The sequence below is a fragment of the Sciurus carolinensis genome, chromosome 2 (assembly GCF_902686445.1).
Source record: "Sciurus carolinensis chromosome 2, mSciCar1.2, whole genome shotgun sequence".
In the NCBI taxonomy this organism is placed as follows: Eukaryota; Metazoa; Chordata; class Mammalia; order Rodentia; family Sciuridae; genus Sciurus; species Sciurus carolinensis.
In genome coordinates this window covers 125,011,968-125,034,289 of record NC_062214.1, presented here as the reverse complement: position 1 = coordinate 125,034,289, position 22,322 = coordinate 125,011,968, and the positions used below count along the sequence as shown (strand labels likewise).

General features: G+C 36.2%; 1 protein-coding gene across 1 annotated transcript; it reads right to left on the bottom strand.

Moving 5' to 3' along the window:
* Positions 1–375: 375 nt before the first annotated feature.
* Positions 376–21,671, bottom strand: LOC124976548 (uncharacterized). Its single transcript, XM_047539374.1, has 4 exons — positions 21,576–21,671; positions 20,911–21,332; positions 1,777–1,780; positions 376–668 (listed from the first exon to the last, which is right to left on the bottom strand). Exons 1-4 carry the CDS (start codon positions 21,625–21,627, stop codon positions 376–378), a joined length of 771 nt encoding a protein of 256 aa, XP_047395330.1. The 5' UTR covers positions 21,628–21,671.
* Between the last annotated feature and the right edge of the window lie 651 nt (positions 21,672–22,322).

Sequence of the window (22,322 nt, the reverse complement as noted above, 5' to 3'; positions counted from 1 at the left end):
GGAGTGGGTATGGGGATAGGAAGGATAATAGAATGAATCAGACATTATTATCCCATGTACATAAGTAACTATATGACCGGTGAGATTCTACATCAGGTATAACCAGAAGAATGAGAAATTATACTTCATTATATCTGATGTATCAAAGTGCATACTACTGTCATGGATAACTAATTTAAAAAATTAAAAAATATATATATATAGCTTCCCTTTGTATCATTTCAACCTGGCTCCCCCAGTTTTTCATGAGGCAGTCAATTGATTCTGAGGCTCTTAGTCGTGGCAAGTGTTCCAGAGCCCCCTCAGGAGCTCTGCTTCAGAAGAGCACCTGCGGCCCAGCTGCAGGTTTGGGAACAGCCCACAGAGGCCGAGAGATCACTGTGCCTCTCCTCCACAGAAGTAAGTGCCTGAGTGGCTGGGCTGGGCAGCTGTGATGCTCAGGGAGCTTTGCTGCATTTTCACATCCAACGTGGCAGTTAATTTTTCATGCCTTTTCTCTTCTCCACCTTTACGAAATAGCATCAAGAAGACGAACTCCCCATCACACTTCTGCCTATACCAGTGTAAGGCATATAAAGTCGTTGATGAATTGCAACTTATGGTGAGGTTCTCTCCCTCTGGGATGCTCAGAGATGGAGGACTCTGCAGCAGTTCTTGGCTACTGACCCCTGTTCAAAAAGATAATGCAAAGAAAGCATATAGGAGATGCTCAGGAGGTCTGCGTGGTCCAAGTTGGGATGGCGATTCTCTCTGGCTCCCTCATTCCCCAGGCAGCAGCTCCATCACATCAACACAGAATATTAGCTATTTTTTTTTCAACATCTATCTGGCTCTCAAAAGGCCCTCCCAGGACAGAAGATGACTCAGTGCCTATCCTCAGGAAGCCATTATCATCTCACGGTTTTTCCAGAGGAAACACATACTCACAGACTGCCTGCAAGCCCAGTATCCCTAGGAGTGCTTGCAGGAGAGTCTCCATCCCTTGTCTCTTCAGTAAACAGTCAAATAAGATTTCAGTGAACCGGCTTCTGCAGCAGAGTTACTCCAGCTCATCGGTGCAAGAGACTTCACCAATCAGGGACCACACTGGGTTCCTGTTTGTCGGCACCACACAGATGTAATTCAAATACTTTTTAAACACTGCCACCCTTTGACTAGACTGAGAAGTGTGGAGTAATGGGTGGCTTCTGGGGTGAATTTATATATGAGATACATTTGTTTATTATAATTAAGGTTGCCATTTGTATGAAGACAGAAAATATCCTCTTACCCTTTATATGCTTAAGAAACTTTCTCCTTTAGGAGAAATTAAGAGAAATCGAAGAATTCTACTCTTTGTAGAATGGAATAATTTTTTTTTTTCATTTGGTATTGTTCACTTTTGGTTCCAACCTTTTAAAAACTATTAAGGTATACTTGATATATAATAAATTTCATATATTTAAAAGGTACAATAGGATAATTTTTGACACCAGCATATAAATGTGAAATCATTGTCAGAATCTACAAAATGAATATTTGCACCACTCCGAAGTTCCTTTGGGGCCCTGTGCTTTATGCTCCTTTCTAACCCCTCCTGTATACCTTCTTATCACATCCTCCCAAATCTATTCAGTCCCAGGCAATGTCTGATCTGCCTTTTCTTAATATAGTTTAAATTTTCATCACATCTGATTGCTTTCAACATATTTACTTTGAGTCTGTATTAGTCAATATGGGCTGCTATAACAAAATTCTATAGATAAGGTAGCTTAAACAATAGACATTATTTCTTACAGTTCTGGGAACAGGGAAGTCCAAAAATTAAGGTACCAGTCAATTTGGTTTCTGGGAAAGTGTTCTCTTTCCGGTTATAGAAGTCCACAGTGCTGGGGATCAAGTTTGGGACCTTAGACGTACCATACAAATACTCTAGAAGGCCACACCACCCAGGCCTAGAAGGCCACCTTCTTGCTGTGTCCCTTCTGTTATGAGCATCATTCCCACAATGGGGACCCCACCACGATAACCTCACCTGACCTTAGCTACCATGGTGATCTCCAGTATCACCATGTTGGAGGTTAGGGTGTCAACACTAGAGTTTGGGGCAACACAAATATTCAGTTTGTAACTGAGATTGATTTATATTGTTCTTGTGGATGGTTCATTCCTTTTAAATACTCAATAGTATTCCATTTTGTAGATTCATCTGATAGTGAACATTTGGGTTATTTACAACTAATATTTTCCAAGCTATTCTATAAATATTCATATATAAGTGTTGCATGGACATGAACTTTAATTTTTTTGGGGGAATACTTGGGAATGGAATTGCTGAATTATGATAGATGCATATTTAGCATTTTAAGAAACAGAGGAACCATTTTTCTGCTGACAGTTTCAGTTGCTCTGCAGACTCACCAATACTTGGTATGTTCAGTCATTATTATTTTAACCATTCTAGTAGATATGTAGTGGGATCTCACTCTTTTAATTTGCATTCCACTTATGACTGATGATGTTGAGTGTCTTTTCAAGTGCTTATTTACCATCTATAGGTCTTTTGGGAAGTTTCTATTCAAATAGCTCTGGATTGTCAAATCTTCATGCATTAAGGATCAGGTTAAAAAATGTCCCAGAATTCTTTCCCCTGACTTCATCCCATGCTTGAGTATTTTTGTACATGTTGCACAGGAGAAGAGAAATATTGCTGGTATTTATTTCCGGACCATAAGGTCAAAGATAAATTTCCCACCTTCTGCAGTTCCTGAGCTCAATGAACCAGAATTCCTCATAGCCTGAGAGTAGGGATGTGGCCAGCCTCTCACACAGCTGCTCAGACCTTGTAAAGAAGGACGTAGATGTCAATTGTTTCAAGTACTTTGGAAGAAGTGGAGGTAGTAGATACCTCTCCTTTTCTTTAGCCACAAAAGTCATCCTTTCTTAGGTCCGGAACATTTGCTCAAAGTTAGGATAACAGTAATTCCTGTCACCAACCTCATAGTTTAAGAGCAAACTGAGGTTTGAGGTCTGTGTGTCTGAACCTGGTTGGGGAGGGTCCCAGGCCACTAAACGGTAACCCCCAGCAAGCCTCACCAGAGGCAATCTTTCCTGTGGGTGTTCTCCAGCTAACCATCAGCTACACACAGAACAAGCTCTTGTTTAGAGCTGACTTAACGTCCAGGTTTAAAAGAAAATAAGAATGTCTTCTTTATGTATAGCCCCAATTCAGAAGATTTGATTGAGATTCTTTTCAAGGTTTAAAATCAAGCAGGCTGTGTGAATGAATAAAACCATCGCTCAGCCCTTATTTACACTAAGTGGGAAAAATTGGTGGTTTGGGACTCCATGCAGCTAGTAGGAAATGCCCTTTATTATGAGTAATCATGTCGAGCCTGTGCTGTAAGGGAAGAAGAGACTTCCAATCCACTTCTGTAATGCAAGTTAAGTCTTAGAGGCAATAATATAGCTTTTAACTCTAGGAGTGAAGAATCTATTTTTAGTTAAAAAATTGCCATAAGCTAAGTTAAAAATCAAATGACACTGTGGGAGAAAACATTTACAACACATAGAACAAAAATTATTTTGTACTCGTATAACATTGCTTCGCTCCGGGTGACTGAAAAAGATAAAGTGAGAAGCAGGATGAAAGCCAAAGGCCTGGGGCTCCTGGAAGGCAGTGGGGACTGGAGCATCTTCCAGATGCTCTTGTCCTGAGTCAGGCACCAACGACTTTGTGAGCCCCTCTCCAACACGCACTTTCTCCTCTCCAGCCTGTACCTCAGGAGTGGACAGTACTGAGGACAGTAGGAGAAAAGAAGAGAAAGAAGAGAAGGGGAGAAAAGATTTGAAGAAAACGAAATGATGACATTTGACAAGAGAGGCAGCAGTAAACATGAAAGACTCTCTCTGCTTATTCTCTAAAATGGTTACCACAGAAATGGGAAGGAAGAGCTGGGGTGTAGCTCACAAGTAGAGCACTTGCCAAGCATGTACCAGGCCCCAGGTTTGATCCCTAGCACCCCAGAAAGAAAAAGATAAATAAAAATGAAAAGTAAAAGAAATGGGAAGGAATAAAGTTAGAATTACTCATCCCTTTCTTTTGTAATAACTAAGCTTGCAGGTTCACTATAGAAATAAATATTTGAGTATTTAAAATTGAACTATGTATTAACCATCTTCCTCTCTCTTGTTTCTTATTTATTTGCCAAACTGAATATTAACCCAGGTTCTGTGGCAGGTGCCTATCACTTCATCCCCAGCCCAAGTAAAAAGGTTATTTTGTTGATTTTTTTGAGATGAGATCTCATTGTGCTGCTTATACTGGTCTCAAACTCAAGTGATGCTCTTGCCTCAGTCCCCCTAGTAGCTGGGACAGCGTGTGTGCATCACCTCCCTTTTCTTTGCATGTGGGGCTAAGCTATCCACTTTGCATTTGGAAAGGGGTTTACTTATGTCTTTGAAGCTGTGCATACACTCGAGAAGAGCCACTGAAGTACAAGATGGCAAAAAGAATGAATGTAAGTTCTTTGTACAACTCAATGTCAACGTTTCCCTCGCCCTGGAAGAGGCTTAAATTTTCAGCTATGACAGCCCCCTCTGGTGACTCTCTGCGTGAACTCCTTTACTTAGAATCACAGTTGTGTTGTGTTTGCTTTGTGTCTAGTACATATCCCTTTACCAGAATAAGGAAGTTTTTTCCTTTATTCCCAATTTCTAAGAATCCATTTTTTTCTAAATAAATGTTTGTTATGTAAAAAGTACTTTTGTGTAACTATAGAGATGATTATGTTATTTTTTATTAATACGGACTGTTACTTTGATTCATTTAAATTGTTAAATAGACATTATATAAACCCCAACTTGGCTGTGATATATTATCCCTTCTTATAAGTACCATGCACTAACCAATTTCTCCACTGGAACTCCATATTATTCCTTCTTATAAACTATTAATTCTTTTTGCTAATATTTTGTTAAGAATCATTGAACTTATGTTCATTTAGAGAGGCCGCCCTGTACTTAAAAAGTAAAAAAAAAAATTATTAGCAGTTTTAGTATCTAGATCATACTGGTCTTGTAAAATAAATTGGGGAAATGTTTACTCTTTTTTTCCTTGTATTTAGGTAAGTTTAGTATACCAGTCATGTTATGATAGGTTATGTGGCTATAATATTCAATTCCAAAATCCAAGTGAATTAAATTAAGAGTGTTTATTTCTTGCTCAAACCTAATTCATTTTGTGTTATTATAAAGACCTTTATAGAAATTCTAAATGTACTCTGAGCGAGGAGCTCTCCTGTCCAGCATTTTCCCCATTCTCTAGCTAAACCCTCTGGGACATTCTTTTTCCATCCTGTTCTTTGGCTACATATTAATTGCTAAAATCAGCCTAATATTAGAAGATAGGATAAGCAGGTTTTAGTGAGTGGAATTTAGATTAGAAAATCCAACACTTTTGGATAAGAATCCGTGGATGAATATTCCTGAATTTCCTGAAATAAATGATTTTGTTCAACATCATTGTTTAGAAACAATTTGATTTTTTTCCTCATATTTCTTATTGGTGCATTTTAGTTGTAAATAATGTTGAGATTTGTTGTTGCATGTTTGTATATGCACACAATCTAACAGTAGAATTCGACCAATATCATTCCCCAGTATTTCCCCTTTCCTCTCCTCCTCCCTTCCCCTGGCCCTTTCCTCTATTCTACTGAGTGTTCTTTGATTCCCATAGAAACCACCCCCCCACATTTCCTTTTTTCTTCCATAGTTTTATAGAAAACTATAGAACAACTTGAAAAGTATTTTGTGACTTATTTTAACTTAAGGTACAAACATAATATCTGGAAATCTTAAGAAGGATGCTGCTTATATACTGAACTCAATATGGAAACATTTTTTACAGAAGGAAAGTTTACATGATAAGGTCTCAACTCTGCCACTGCTGTGCCTGTCTTATTCCTGCCTGCTGTTCAGGGGTTTTCCCTCAGCCCCTCAGCAGGTGGCTGCCTTTATGGAGTGGTATGATTTTTATTTATCTTCCATTGCCATTTCTATTTCTGTGGGATCCCAGAAAACACAGAAGTATTTTGCTGAGCCTGTCAGTTGTAAGGAAAAGATGAGGTGTTTGATGTGTTTTTTTTTTTTTTTTTTTTTTTTTTGCCTTTTCTTATCTAACAGAGAACTGATCTTGCTTTGCATTTATGTTAGAGTACTCAAATGATGAACATGGAAAACTATCCCTTCACTGGGTGACTGCTTATCAGTACAGACATAAACATTTCATCAGGAATTTCTCTGCCATGCTGGATCCTATGGTAAAAAGAGAAAACAGAGTTATTCCCCTTAAATGTCTCAGATGTGTCATAAGGAACAGATAAATTTACAACATAGAAACAAAGAGAAGAACCACATAAATTTCTCTACTTTTCTCCCCTCTTAACATTCCCACTGGTTACTAATTGCATAAACCATCTTCAACCTCTAAGAGTAAGCTGAAGTCCCATGTTCCTAGCCACAACCATGTACCAAAGCCAAAGGAGGCCAAGCATGCCCACAGCAGCCCACGCAGAACCTGGTAGACATTCTCCTGGTTCAACTCACTCAATCCTAGGGACCAACCCTTCTCTGAGCACCTGGGATGCAGAGCCCAAAGCAGGAAATAAAGTTCACAAGTAGTGTGTTACACTCTTTTGTTTTTGTTTTCTGTGACAATACATTTAAAAATGGTCAGTATGTCTAGCAAGGTACAAGAATAAAGTTGAATGATCTTTTCGTTATTGGATTTTTCCTCAATATGATTATGGTTGGATGCTATAATCTGAATGATTTAAATCTTTCAAAATTGATTTGGGTTGCTTTACTTTTCAAAATGAGTCAGTTTTGATGAATATTCCATGTAAATTTGAAAAGATTTTCAATCCCGTTGTTTTGGAATAAAGTGTTTTAGACATGCAAATTAGGTAAAGAATATGAATACTTTGGATCATGTATTCTATTTCTTTCCTCTGAGATGTGTACTAATGTCTGTCACCATGGTTGTATATCATTCATTGATATTTTAATCAATATGTTTAATCAATTTAATTCTACTGGTAAACTCTTATTTATGTCATAGCTGTGTTGTGAGGTACACATAAAAATAAGAATTATTCTATTGCTTTAGTAGATTGGGCTCTTAATCATTTTGAAGTGTTGCTCTGTCTCCAGCAATAAGTCCTGCTTTAGTGTCTACTTATCTGATATTTTGGTTAGGGATTCCAAATGTCTTGTTATCCAAATGAAAAAAAAATGCAGTTAGATCCCTACCTCTTGCCATATTCAAAAATAAACTCAAAACAGGTCAGTGACCTCAAGGAATGACCCGAAATTACAAAACTCTTAGATGAAAATAGGGGTAAATCCTTGTGATCCTCGGAATGACCCCCAAGCTCAACTGACTAAAGAAAAATATAAATAAATTATAAATCATCAAAATTTGAAACTCTTCTGCTTCAGAAGAATGGCAAAAATGTAAAAAAGATAATTCATAGAATGGAAGGAATTATTTGCAAATAATATATCTCACAAAGTTCTCATGATCTGAATACATAAAGAACTCTTAATGTTCAGGAGTAAAAAAGACAAAAAATCCTTAAATTAAGCGGTCTAAATATTTGAATAAACATTCTCTAAACTGGGTTTATAAATGACTAGTGAGTAGATGAAGAAATGCTCAGCTTTATTAATCATCAAGGAAATGCAAATAAAAACCTTATAAAAAGAAAAATACTACTTCACATCCATTAATGGCCAAAATAAAGAAGACAGACAATAATAGATGAGGATGTAGAGAAATTAGAATCCTCTTATGAAATGAGGATAAAACAAATATGAATATGTATAAATTTCCATGAACAGAAAATTCATCTTGTTGTTGTTGTAGCTAGAGACCTATGAAGTATGAAATGTTTGGTGTACTTGGGCAAAATATCCAAACTACTCTTGAGTAGTGCTATTGATGTCTGGGGTGTGCATGTCATCAAATCACTTTCCCACGTGTTTCTGATGAACAGACATTCATTAGAGGAGAGAGTCAATATAGAGTTAAATGTTGTCATCCCTTTCTGTCCATCCTGCTCACTTCTCAGCAGTAATAAGAGTATCTGTCATATATTATGCAGTGAGTATTCGCTAAATGTAGAGAAGTTTCAATGCAAAACAGTTTTGAAGGAACTTTCCTGGTTACTATTCTAATTGTACCTTTTATAACTGAGCACCTGTACTCTAAAAGTGGACTTTATAGAGAAAATGGATATAAATGTTACAGAAAATATATTTTATGTTAAATTGATATGAATTAAAACATATGCACATAAACTTAGAATGAACATATAGTATATGTTAATCTTTGGGCATTTGAATTTTAATGATTTTAATTTTTCCCATTATATGTTCAAAATTGTCCATAATGAGTATATGTTGACTTTATAATATTTTTTTTAAAAAATCAGGGGCTGGGGTTGTGACTCAGTGGTAGAGTGCTTGCCTAGCATGTTTGAGGCACTGGGTTCGATCCTCAGCACCACATTAAAAGTAAAATAAAATAAAATAAAATAAAATAAAATACTCCTTTAAAAAATATCAGTCTTTATTTTTAAGGTCAGAAAATTGGCAACCCTGAAGGGTTTCAGAAACATTTAGTACATTTTAGGAAGTATATGACTTTAATGAGACAACCTCAAATACTCTAATGGGTTTTTTCACTTTACATACCAACTTAAAACACCACTTATTTGCAAATGCCATAATATTCTTCTTCTTTATATCTGAATAGTATTCCATTGTGTACATGTACCAGAGTTTCTTTATCCATTCATCTGTTGAAGGGCATCTAGGTTGGTTCCACAATGTAGCTATTGTGAACTGAACTGCTATAAACATTGATGTGGCTGTGTTACTATAATTTGCTGATTTTAGGTCCTTTGGGTATAAACCAAGAAGGGGGATAACTGGGTCAAATTGTGGGTCCTTTCCAAGTTTTCTTAGGATTCTAGACAGACATCATTACCCTATGTACATGTATGATTACACGAATGGTATGAATCTACATTGTGTACAACCATAGAAACAAAATTATGTACCCCATTTGTGTATGATGAATCAAAATGCAGTCTGTTAAAAATTAAAAGTTAAATTAAAAAAAAATCACTACTTCTGCAGAATACACAGGAGTTAGTACAAATCACACTAGCTCCTCCTAAGTTATTTTATTTATTTAAATTAAATTCATTTTAAATTTGTACATAAAACAAAAATTATGTGTATTTTTGGGGTGTCAAATGATGTTTTGATAGTTGCATATGTTGTATAATATTTATATCAGGATAAACATATTTATCTCCTCAAACATTTATGAAGAAAACATTTAAAATCCTTTCTTTAGCTTTCTTGACATATACAGACATTATTTTTATCTATGGTTACCCTATGCCTCAGATGTCAGAACTTTTTACTCCTGTGTAACTATGTCAGTACCCACCAATCAACTACTCCCTGTCCCTCCTTCTTCTCCTGTTCTCCCCAGCCTCTGGTAATTAACCATTTATTTTCAAATTTTATGAGATTAACATTTTCATATTTTATATGTGTGATATCATGTGGTGCTTGTCTTTCTGTGTCCAGCTTATTTCACTTAATGAAATGCTCTCCAGTTCCTTTCATGTAGTAAATGACAATATCTAATTTTTTGTGACTGAATAGTATTCCATTGTGTATATGCACCACAATTTCTCAATTTCTCAGTGATGCCCACTTAAATTGTACCCATTTCTTAACTTATAAATAGTGCTGCAATGAACATAAGTGTAAGATATCTGTTTGACATACTGATTTCACTTCCTTTGAATGTGAATCCAGTAGTGGGACTGCTGGATCATATGGCAGTTATATTTTTAATTTTTTGAGCAACTGTTTTCCATAATGACTGTATTAACTTACATTTCCACCAACAGTGTGCAAGGATTCCCTTTTCTCCATATCCTGTGGGTACTTGTTATCTTTAGTCTTTTTGATAAAAGCCATTCTTCTTGGAGTGAGGTGATATCTTATTGTGGTAGTGATTTACATTTCCTTGATAATTTGCAATTTTGAGTACTTCTCCATGATTACTTTGACTGTTGTGGATTTTTTTTTTGTGTGGTTTTTTATGTTTGTAAAGAATGTCATTGATATTTTGATAGTAATTATATTGACTCTGTAGATCTCTTTGAGTAGTACAGACATTTTAATAATATTGATTCTTTCAATATATTCCCATGGGCTATCTTTACATACTTTTTACCCTGAGTTATTTTTAAAACGAATATTTACAGTGACAATTATTAGATCTCTGCATTCATCTCATTTAGAAACATTATGGCAAACCATTATAATCCAAACCTGGTCAAGGACTAAGAATGTGACTGGAACCCCAACTGCTGGTGCCTAAAGGGCTGTACATGTGGGTTGCACAGAGGTAGGAGGCTGAGTTTCCTGGTTGGGTAGATGTCAAGTGCAGGGAGACATGTTTAGCAATTTTATTCAATGGTCTTGGAATCTTCTTTCTTGTTTTCTACTTTTGAATAAATCTCTATTAGGAGAGTGTAGCCTTTCTTTCTTACTTCTTGTGCCAAGAGAAATAATTAAATCTCCATTGGTATAATTGCAGTTGATAACAGTTGTTTCTTTCTCCCAGGCATTCAGGATGGAAGGACTCTGGGTCACATCTTTTCTTGGTCAAACATCACTGCTGGGACAAAGAAGATACATTACTGGATCATTTTCAGAATTTACATTTTGTTTCCTGAGTATGTGCAGGAAATCTGAAGAGAATCAGAAGGACCCTCCTCTCCATCCCCATACTTGTAATGGCCCATTCTAGAAGCCCCTGAGCTTGTTCTTTAGTAGTACTTTATAGGGTTGAAGGTATAGATAGGAGGAAAAAAATTATAGGAAGTACAAAGTAAGTACATACCTAAAGACTAAACCTAGACTCAAATGAGGACATAAAGGATGTTACCCGCTGGTGCCATCTGTACTTTGTTTTTGCAGAGACAAATAGTTACCCGTTCCATACAGAAACAGTCTTCTTTGCTGTCCTGGTAAGATATGTTCTGTGTTCTAAGACAAACAGTGATTGAGTTGAGCCTCAGATTATTGAGAAATGTCTTGTGGTCAATGTGTCCTCTTGAGTCTTAAGATAAAAAATACTTAATGAATATGTTTGAGGAATTGACACAGAACAAATTATGAGAGGGTTGGTGCTTAATTGATAGCCTCAAATGATGGTCTACTACCAGAAATGGTTACTCTCAGGAAGGTCTAGAAGAGAAGGTAGATATGTCATTAGAGACTCAGTTTCCTTATTTTAATATTTATGTTTGAAGGAGGGATGGATGGTGCAGGCTTCAGACAGACCCTAACCCTTCAAGGTCCTAGAGTCCACAACAACAAAATGTCTCTAACATTTTGGAGCTGGCAGGAAAAATAAACTCACAGAGAAAAAGAAATGATGTATAGCTCTCGATCTCACTTTCTCACTGAATGCTAGCAGTTAGACAGTAGTCAATGAGACTGAGTAAGGATTATGACTTGAAGAGTTGGATATGCTGGCAACCCTGGGCTATCCTCTGCTTGATGGACCCTGTCTTTTGGATGGTGTTCCTAAGAAAAGTTTATAAATATGGTTATGTCCTTGTCCTATTATTAGTTATAAATCTCCTGTGGGAAATTTAAGTTTGCCCATGTTGCATTGTCTACTCTTTGCTCTCAATAGGTTTAATTTAGATTTAATTTTAAGAAAAGGAAATGAGAATAGAGAGGAAGAGCTAAAACAATCTTATATATTCCCTGCTTAAGTGAAAGAAATGAAAAACCAGGTATACAATGGGAAGTTCAATGAAAAGTCTTTCTTCTACAGAGTAAATGAATGAATTGACACGCAGAAAATATTATAGTTTGACCTCCAGTTCCTTGATATCATCAATAGAGTTATTTACAAAAAAAATTTTCATGGCTATTGGAATGAAAAAGTAGAGCAGATTAGGAGGTTAACTGGGTAAATTTGTGTAGAATTTACTAAGTATCTAAAAACAAATCATTTAGAAAGAAATTGGAAAAGTCATTTAATAAAACCTTTGGAGCAGTATGTGTAGGTTAATCCCAAAGAGATGCTTCATAACTACTCTCTGAAGTAGAAGCACTATTTAAAATAGGGAAATTAATTTATTTAAGGCAATTGTCTGCAGCCTGGTGTTCTTCCCTACCTGGCAATCCTCAATAGGATGAGATGTAACCTTATGTTTTACTTGTACCAAATGCACAATGGACTCTGATGAAGTGCAAACAGATATTTTTTGTTGACAGCTTGAATATGTTTTCTGAACAGTATGTGTTTAAAAATTGCCCTGAAACAGTAAGAAACAATGGGTAGACCAAAGAAGATGCTACACATCACAGTTTTTGCTTCCCTGTCTCCTAAATCTTTTCCTCCTCTCTTGATTTGTAAACCCATAATATTTGCTGTGCCAGCTCACTGGGACATAAGGACATATCATTCCTTTCTTCAGGGTGGTAAAACTCCTGTGGAAACATTTAGCGTCTTACAAATGCATTAGATATCAACTGGGTGCTTGTCTACTTGAGTTATTACTAACTTGACAAGATAAGGTAATCACTGGATCATGTAAAAAGTGTGAGGTAGTTGGAAATTGTCAATATTGTCAATTCCAGTTTGTTTTTTCTATAGTAGTAGAACTGCAGCTGGTGTGTGTGTGTGTGTGTGTGTGTGTGTGTGTGTGTTACACAATACTTACTACTTAAGAAAGTAACTTTTTACTTTGATAGTTCAGTCACTCTAATCTATCTAAAGAATCAATGTGTAGGCCCCTTTTTACATTAATGTGTAAAACATTAATATCTTCTCCTTGTGGAATTATCATATCAACACTTATATGCTAAAAATAATTGTATCTTCTTTCCTAGCTTTGGTTTTCCAATGTAAAGAGTCCCCAGATTCTCCTCCCTCTCCAACCTGGCTGGGAATTTGAAAGGGCAGGGGGAGGGGGATACTGAGTTGTGAGGTTGAACCTGAGACCAGGAAGTAAGGGGACTGCAGGAGACATAGTTGACAAAGAATTGGCTCCTTAACCACATGAGTGGAACCTGGGGGAGATTCCTGGGTGCAGTCTTTTCAATGTGGACTTGCAATTACTGGGCCCTGGAGGTTCACTGATTTAAAGTCTCCAGATCAGTTTGCATCCAGTAAAGAATCTGAAGGTCACCTAAACTGAGAAGGGAAACTGAGAATCTTTTGAACTTCAAGGGACACAATTCTTTAACTTTTCATTAAGTCCTTTTTTTTTCTTTTTTCTTTCCTCTGTTTAATTGTGACCTTAATGATTCATGGACATTTATACAAATTTGTATTTGTTTTTATCTCATTTCTAGCATTTTTGAAGCTAATTCTTCTTCACAGATCAATATTTTGAAGACTAGGATATTTGATTAGTATATTTCAATTTTATTTTGTATTCTTTTATTTTTATTCTTAAAATTTTTACTTTATATGGACATATTTTTTCTCTCACTTATCTTTTTCCCTTGATTTTCATTCTCTCTTTTCTTCTACTAACAGTTAGTCCCTATTATTCTTTCACTCTCCCTTTAATTACTTTACTTCTATCTTCTCTCCTCCTCCCTCATAATTATAACATCCAACATCACTTCTGTTCTTTCCTCATCCACCATTTGAAATTGTAAAACCTTTTTCAAACTTACTGTTTTTTATTGTAGGCAATAACTGATCATATCATTTCTGTTTATTGTGACAATTAACATTGTAGACCTCATAGCAGGAACTATTTGATTTAATGCTGTATATTATTTGCATTGGTTGTTATTACTTGGCTCCTCCTAAATGGTGAGGTACTGGAAACTTTCAGAGACCCTACAAATCCATAGGGTAGAACACTACGGTTAGATGGGTAGTGTTAGATGGGTAGACACACAAACAACATGAAAAAGCAAGGGAACAAATCACCCCAAACAAACCAAGATACTGCAATAACAGAACCCATCAACACCACAGTGGAAGAAATGTCAGAGAAGAAATTAAGAATGTATACAAGCTAATCTGCAAAGTAAAGGAGATGCAGGTTGTGAAATCAGAAAAAACAAAACAAAACAAAACAGGAATTGAATGATCACTTCAATAAAGAGATGGAGATTCTGAAAAAAAAATCAAGCAGAAATCCTCAAAATGAAGGAATCAACAGGCCAAATTAAGAATTCACTGGAAAGATCACCAACAGACTAGATCTCTTGGAAGACAGAGTTTCAGGCAATGAAGACAAAATATACAGTCTTGAAAATAAAGTTAAGAATGGAGAAAAGATGTTAAGAGATCATGAACAGAACTTCCAAGAAATATGTGATAGCCTCAAAAGACAAAATTTAAGATTTATTGGGATAGATGAAGGCTTGGCGATACAAATGAAAGGAGTGCACAAACTTTTCAATGAAATAATATCAGAAAATTCTCCAAACCTAAAGAACGAAATGGAAAACCAAATACAGGAGGCTTAAAGGACCCCAAATAAACAAAATTACAACAGACCAACACCAAATAATATTATTATAAAAATACCTAACCTACAGAATAAGGATAGAATTTTAAAGGCTTCCAGAGAAAAATGGTGGGAAACATATAGAGGGAAACCAATTCAGATCACAGCTGATTTCTCATCCCAGACCTCAGAGCTAGGAGGTCTTCAAAAAAGCATATCAAACTCTGAAAGAAAGTGGATGCCAGCTGAGAATGCTGTACTCAGAAAAATCAAGCTTCAGAATTGATGATGAAATAAAAACCTTCCATGATAAACAAAAGTTAAAAGAATTCACAGCTAGGAAGCCTATACTACAAAATATACTCAATAAAATATTTCATGAAGAAGAAATGAAAACTGAAAGTGAAAACCAGTAAAGGGAGGAACTACACTAGGATAAGAGTCAATCAAAGGAGAAACTAATTCAAATTAAAAACCAGAAATAAATGAAAATGACAGTGAATAAAAATAACTTTCAATAATAACATTGAATGTATGTGGCCTAACCTCATCAATCAAAAGACATAGACTGGCAGATTGGGTGAAAAAACAAGAGCCAACAATATGCTGTTTTCAAGAGACTTACCTCATAAGTAAAGACATTCACAGACTGTATGTTAAAGGATGGGAAAAAACATATCATTCATATGGATCTCATAAACAAGGAGGGGATTCTACCCTCATAGCATTTAAATGGACTTTAAGCCAAAGTTAATCAGAAGGCACAAACAAAGTCATTTGAAACTGCTGAAGGGAACTATCCATTAACAAGACATAATATCATAAATATTTATACCCCAAACAATGGAGCATGTATGTACATCAAACAAACTTTTTCAATTTTAAAAATCAAATAGACCTCACAACACAATAATACTGGGTAACTTTAACATGCCTCGGTCACCACTGGATAGATCTCCCAATCAAAAACTAAGTAAAAAAGCTATAAAACTAAAAAACAAAATTGATAACTTAGACTTAACAGACATATATAGAATATTTCATCCATCAAGGGATGAATATACTTTCCTCTCAGCAGCACATGGTTCCTTTTCTAATATAGACCATGTTATGTAAGCTATCATATATGTTGGCATACAATTATAATATTACCTTAATATATTTTTAGTATCTGTAGGGTTGTTTTGATAGCTTCCTTTTCATTAATATTAATTTTTGTGTTCTTATTTTTCTTGATTAGACTTGTTTGATTTTTATATTTTATTTTTGGTAATGGGAATTAAATTCAGGAGCACTTGACCGCTGAGCCACACGCCCAGACCTATTTGTATTTCATTTAGAGACAGGGTCTCAGTCTCACTAAGTTACTTAGAACCTTACTTTTGCTGAGGCTGGATTTGAACTTGAAATCTTCCTGCCTTAGCCTCTGAGCTGCTGGGATTACAGGTGTGCATCATCACATCCAGCAAGTTGTTTGACTTTTATTAACACTTAACTGTATAATTTCTTTTCTATATCTTATATTTCGGCTCCTACTCTTATTTTTTCCTCCTTCTACCCAAGTGAAAAACAATTTCATTGTTAATCTATCTTCTTTCTGATACAAATATATCTGATAAATGTTCATCTGAGTACTCTTTCATCCCAGAGATCCTGATACTTTAAACTTTTATTATCACTTAGTTCAAAGCACTTTTTATTTACTTTTCTTGTGCTTTATTCTTTGACCTGTGAGATATTTAAGAGTGCCATTTAATTTTGAAGTATTTGTGATGTGGGGGTGGGGTTCTATATATCTTAATGTGATTGATTTCTAATGTAATAAATCATGCAGGAAACACTAAAGTCTGCATGATTTCAAATTTTAAAAAAAGTCTGCAGGATTTCAATTTTTAAAAACGTAATGGAAATATTTTTTATATTGGTTGTATTGGTTACATATGTGTTAAAACGTGTCAAAACTGATCAAATTGCATACTTCAAATATGTACATTTTATCATACTTCAATTTTACCTCAATAAAGCTATGGAAAAAAAAGAGTCCCCAGATTAATGTGAATACCTAGCCTGAACCATCTACTGATCAGAATCAAGCTCATACATATCCTGCTAATCTGCAAGTTCCTCTTTTGTTGTAAAAAGGTGAGAATGTTGGTATTCCACAATCAGATGTCCATAAACCATATTGTTGAGGGAGATAGTACCTGAAGTCCCAGAAATTTATTTTTAAAATCATCTACCTTGAAATGTTAACACATTTCAAGTATTTCAGCAGCATATTCTTTGTCATGTATTTTTTATTATGCTTCTGAAGTGTGATGGTTCATTTATATCAATATGCCAGATACTGAAAACAGATGTCTCCTTTAAACTACCTTTATTCAACATATCAGAAGGCAGGCTATATGTAAAGTTGTCCACAAAGACCTATAAGACATTTCTTCAAATGGCCTCATTTAATATACTTTCCAAATTAGGCATCTGGACATGATTTTTCCTGTCAGCTCTTAGTGTTCTTCCATGATTGGAAAACCTAAACAGGAGCAGGAGGTTTTTGGATTTCAGATTTCAGCAAAATAGATGTCATTGGAACTCTATCCATATTCTACTGCATTTAAAATTGAAATATTGATTTCAGGAATGCAGGATCTTTGTCAGAATTTTAAACATGTTATCATTGTGAATCACAGAACATAATTGAAATACCTCCTTTCTACTAAGGTAGCAAAGGAGGGTTCTGTTTTACTTTCCACTGGTTATATTTTGCTTCTTTTAGTCACTATCCTCTCCTCTTTTCAAAAAGTTGATCTGAATTAATATTTTATTTTTAAAAGTCTCATGGAGAATAGAGTCTTTATTGAGTCTTTGTTGATGGAAGAATGAGTGAGTTCCCAAGGGTATCTTTACCAATTCTGGGACTCCAGCTAGGTTGTGAGGTATGGGAGTAAATTTGGATATAGTAAAGAGAAACCCAAAGGAACATTGCAAGTCTGAAGACCTGGATCATTTTAGTTTATTCTGGTTCAAGTTGAATCTCCTTGGAATCTTTAAAAGTGGGTTTTGAAGATGCAATTATGGGTACTATGAATATCCAAGAGACATCCTCCACATTATTCACCACAGACTTGATCCAAGGATTATCAGGAGAAACATTTTATAATACAATAAATGATCTTGATTATTTTTCTTGAAGCAATTAGAAGCAATTGAAGGGATTTCATAGGGTGTGTTTTTTTTTTTCCTGAATGCCCAAGTGATTGACTAAATCAATGAAAATAAGCATTGGCAATCTTATTTTAAGCTCAGATAGGTTAAGTTCCAGGGGTGGAATGTCCAAATTGCCCAGAAATAGGTAATAATCAGAAAAAAAAACTGATGTTTCATGTATTCCATTTTGGTTCTGGAAAGTTGTCAAAAACTTATTTGGGGCATGGATTGAGAGAAGAGGCAGTCTAAGGGTTTTGCAATGAATCAGGTCAGCCAGCAACATGCAATAGGGTCCATTTAACATCCCTAGCAGAGGGCTTGTAGATGGACTTCTAGGAAATTCCTAAGGCAAGAAAAATGTCTCATTAGAGTCATAAGACTGGTGCTGAGTACTTGAAAAAAAAAAAAAAAACACTTGGAAATTAAATGCCTGAATAAAGGAGTATTGTGATTTAGAAGCTGCAGTTTCATCTCTGGTACTTCCATTAACTAGTCAGGTGGCTCCAATATCACCTTCAGATCCTATATCTGTAGTAACTCCTCACATACATCTTTTCTTGGTTTTGGTCAAGCAAACCTTGTGATGGGCATGGGGCTATATGGGCACAGCAGTCAACAGACTCAATATGAGATTCTGAGGGCCTGGTGAGCCCAGATGGCATTGGCAAGGGTTAAAGTGAAGTGCTGTCGAGAAGACAGGAACATTTGTCTGGTTCAGAATACTTGACTGTTGTACATGATCCAGTGTGCTCCTGTTTGTAACACAAGCCAAGAATGCATTTCTCTGGCCAGTCCTGAGGCATCCCAGCATATAAACCTCAATTTTGTGAGCTTGTTTTGGTTTTCCAAGTGTCTTCCATAGTCCTCTCCTTGAGAAACCGGATCAAGCAGGTAGAAAATGTAGGACAATTGGGTGTAGTTGGAAAATGCTGTCCTTCATATGTTGCTTTTGTCTGACATACTCCAGGGGAAGAAATAGAAATGTGATGTTATCTGAGGAACATGGCTTTTACATGTGGTCCTGTTTGCTCTCTGAGCCAGCTGTGAGGAAGTGCTTCCCAGAATGACTCAACGACCTCCACTCTAGATCTTGTCACATGTGCCTTAACCATCAGTTGCTAAAAATGGCTGGGTAGGACTTGTGAGTCTTCCCTGAGAATGTGGGGTAGGTTACTGCCTCAGGTTGGGTTCTGGTCTTTTTGTAAAGGTCTTCTACCATTTGTGTCATAGTGGGCTGTCTGAGACAACAGAAGTATGTTGTGGAGTCTTCTGACTGTGATGGTGATATAATGAGCTGGATAGTTTTATCTACTTTCTGGAAGTTCACAGAATATCGACCCCGTGTTGCATTGGTGTTTGCATTTGTGGACTGGTAAAAGAGAAAAAACAAGCTCTCCATCCGGAGACTGTTGGTACCAATATAATGTATAATATGCAAGTATTGTGTCATATAAACAGTCCAGTTTCACGGTCTCGCCCACCTGCCTAGATATTGCTGGTTGCAGCTGAATGACCTCCTGGGACATAATGGAACCTGTAGACAAAAGAAATACAAGATTGATCCCCTGAGCTTCCCTTAATGGGAGTCACAAGGAACCTCTGGGGCAGGAGTTAGACCTACTCAAAATCTACCTCCTTTTGCCTGCCTACTTATTATCCGAGTGTTTGTCACATTTGGCCCAAGTTTCATCACCTCTGCCCTCCCCACTCTCTCTTTTCCCAAACTTAGACTGTCCTCAGCCCCACCATCAGCTTCTGTTCCTACCAAGGAAGACGGGCCATCAGTGCCCATGGTACACTGAGAAGTCTCATGTTGCCACCTCTGAGTCTCCTGCTCAGCCTTGGGGCTCAGTCTTATTTAGTTCATGTAAAGCTCCACCTAGAATTATTTGATATGGGTAATGCATCTGTCGCAAAACAGGAAATGGGTATGGTGGGGAAGGTGGCGGGGCAGGTTGTCAAATCATATCCTGTTGATACTTTTGTGGATTAAGTCGAGCCAGTAGCTGTGTTTGAGACAACCTCCTTCCCCTAATAAAAGCTGTTCAGTTATTCTCCAGAGATTTGGGGGACATGACACTTTATTTCCAGATTTGATTGTGTTTGGCTTTTTCTTTCAGAATCTTTAAAAATTCATCCATATTGATTGATGGACTGGTAGTTTATTTGTTTTTGTTGCTGAATAATATCCAATTTTGTGATTGTACCACAGTTTGTTTACTCATTAATGGACTCTTTCTTCTGCCATCTGTAGTCTGCTTTTGAGGCCATTTGAAGAAATTTTAATTTAAGGCATTACACTTTTCAATTCTAAAATTTCAAGTAGTTCCTTTTTTTTATGATTTCCATTTCTCTACCAAGATTTTATTTATGTTCACTTATCAAGAATGTATCTTTCTTCAATTATTTGAACATGTTTTCCTTTGCTTTTTTTTGCACATATTTGTTATATCTTCTTTAAAATATTTATCTGGTAAATTCAATGCCTAAGCCATCTTGAAGCTATTTTCTTTTTATTGTTTTCTTGACTATGAATGATATTTTTTAGTAATTTTTGATTGTGTACTGAAGATCAGTGGTTCTATTGGAATATTTTAACTTCTTTAATAAAGAAGAAACATTATTTTTCTCTTTACCATCCTAAATCCTCATCAACAAATCAGTGAATTAAAACTTGCGGAACTCTTATGACCTCCTGGCCCTATGCAGGGTTTGTGTAGGGAAAGAACTGAGGAAGGACCATGGCATAAATGAGCAAATGGGGAAGAGGAATCATGCTGAGCACTCATAGTACCTGTGCAAAGTTAAAAATCTATAAGAATGAAGCCCAGCAAAAGGAGAAGTGGATGTCAGTCTAAAAATGAAAGTGTCTCCCAATGTCATTTCCCAAAGACAGATATTTAAAATCTTGGAAACAAATATTGCTGGTGACCTTTCCAGATAAGTGACACCATTAACAATCTAAATACCTACTATTTACAATTCTAATTCCCTTTAAGGAATCAAACCAAGTCTGTTTTTTAAAAATTTTATGTATTTATTTTAAAATAATCTTTCTATAGATGAGCAATATTATTTGACAAAATAATGTCAAACTAGCTATAAACTTAAGGGTGTGGCTTCCTTTTTGCATTACATGCTGAAGCAATTGAACTCCCTTTTTTTCTTGAATAGATCTCTGATTAGGGTTCCATAGAGGCCCTGTGCCAGGTGAACATCTGAGATCCAGTGTCAGGTTTGAGTGCAGTCTTTGGAAGCCTATGTACTGCTGTGTCTCTGCTGCACAGAAGTAGGTGCCTGAGTGACTGAGCTGGGAGGCTCTGATATACAGGAAGCTTAGCTGCTTTTTTTCATTAAACATGGTAGTTATTTTGTCATGACTTTTCTCTTCTCCACCATTCAGTAACATCATCAGGAAGATGGGACCTTCAGCATGCTTCTGTCTGTACCAGTGTACAGAATACAAAGTCTTTGAGGAATTGCAGCTAATGGTAACATCTTCTCTCTCCTTGATAATCAAGGCCTGAGGACTCTGCTCCAGATGTTGACTTCCTACCCCTGATGAGAAGGACAATTAAAGGACATAAGAGACCTTTTGTGCTCAATCTCACAAAGGGAAGGATATTTTTCTCCCCTCCTTCTTTACTCAAAAGATAAACATACCACATAATTACAGCACCTTTCCTACACTTCCTATGTCTCCTTCTCACAAGAGTCACCTCCAGGACAGAAAGGTGACAGTCCCCCTCTCGTGGTGCAGTTATTTTCTCAGACCACTCGTAGACTGCACTGAGTACTTACAGGTCAGCTGCCACAACAAGGTGCCTGAAAGCACTTCCAGGAGAGTCTCCATATCTTAGCTTCCCAGCAGATCCAGTAGACGAGTCAGCTTCTGAAATGGCTTCCCCAGCAGCAGTTACTCTGAACTCAGGAAGAAGCCTAATGCAATTGTAATGTCAGTGACAACCAATCAAAGACACATGACAACACTTTCACTTTGGGCACAGTACTATATGCATCTATTCAAATACTTTTTAAGTAGTGCTCCCCTGTGGCCAGTCCGAGAAATATTGACTAAAGTATGGAAGCTGGCTTTTGAGTAAGTTTGCAAGATGATTTTTTTTTTGTTACAAGAAAAGTCTATCAATACAGTGTGTTAGAATTACTTCAGGATTAATTAAGAGAAAAAGAGAAAAACCAAGGAAAATTTACAATTGTGTATAAGTGTATGTGTGCATATATTAAACCAAAGTTGTCTTTCAAATAGTAACGTATATCATTTGCGTGTTCTGATCCTTTTCAGTATTCATTATTGCATTCAGTATAAGGCACAAACATCTTAGCATGGCTTATAATTTTTTGCAAAGTGGTTTCTGTTTGTTTATTTAGTTTTATAGTTACTGTTATCCATTTTGAGTTATGTGCTCCAGCTATTCTGAATTAGTTTAATGCATGTCATTCTCCCAAATTAAATCTTAACTTTGTATCATTGTATGTTCTACTTTCTTTTTCTCTAATACTCTTTCTTTGACTTCTTATTGGCTAATT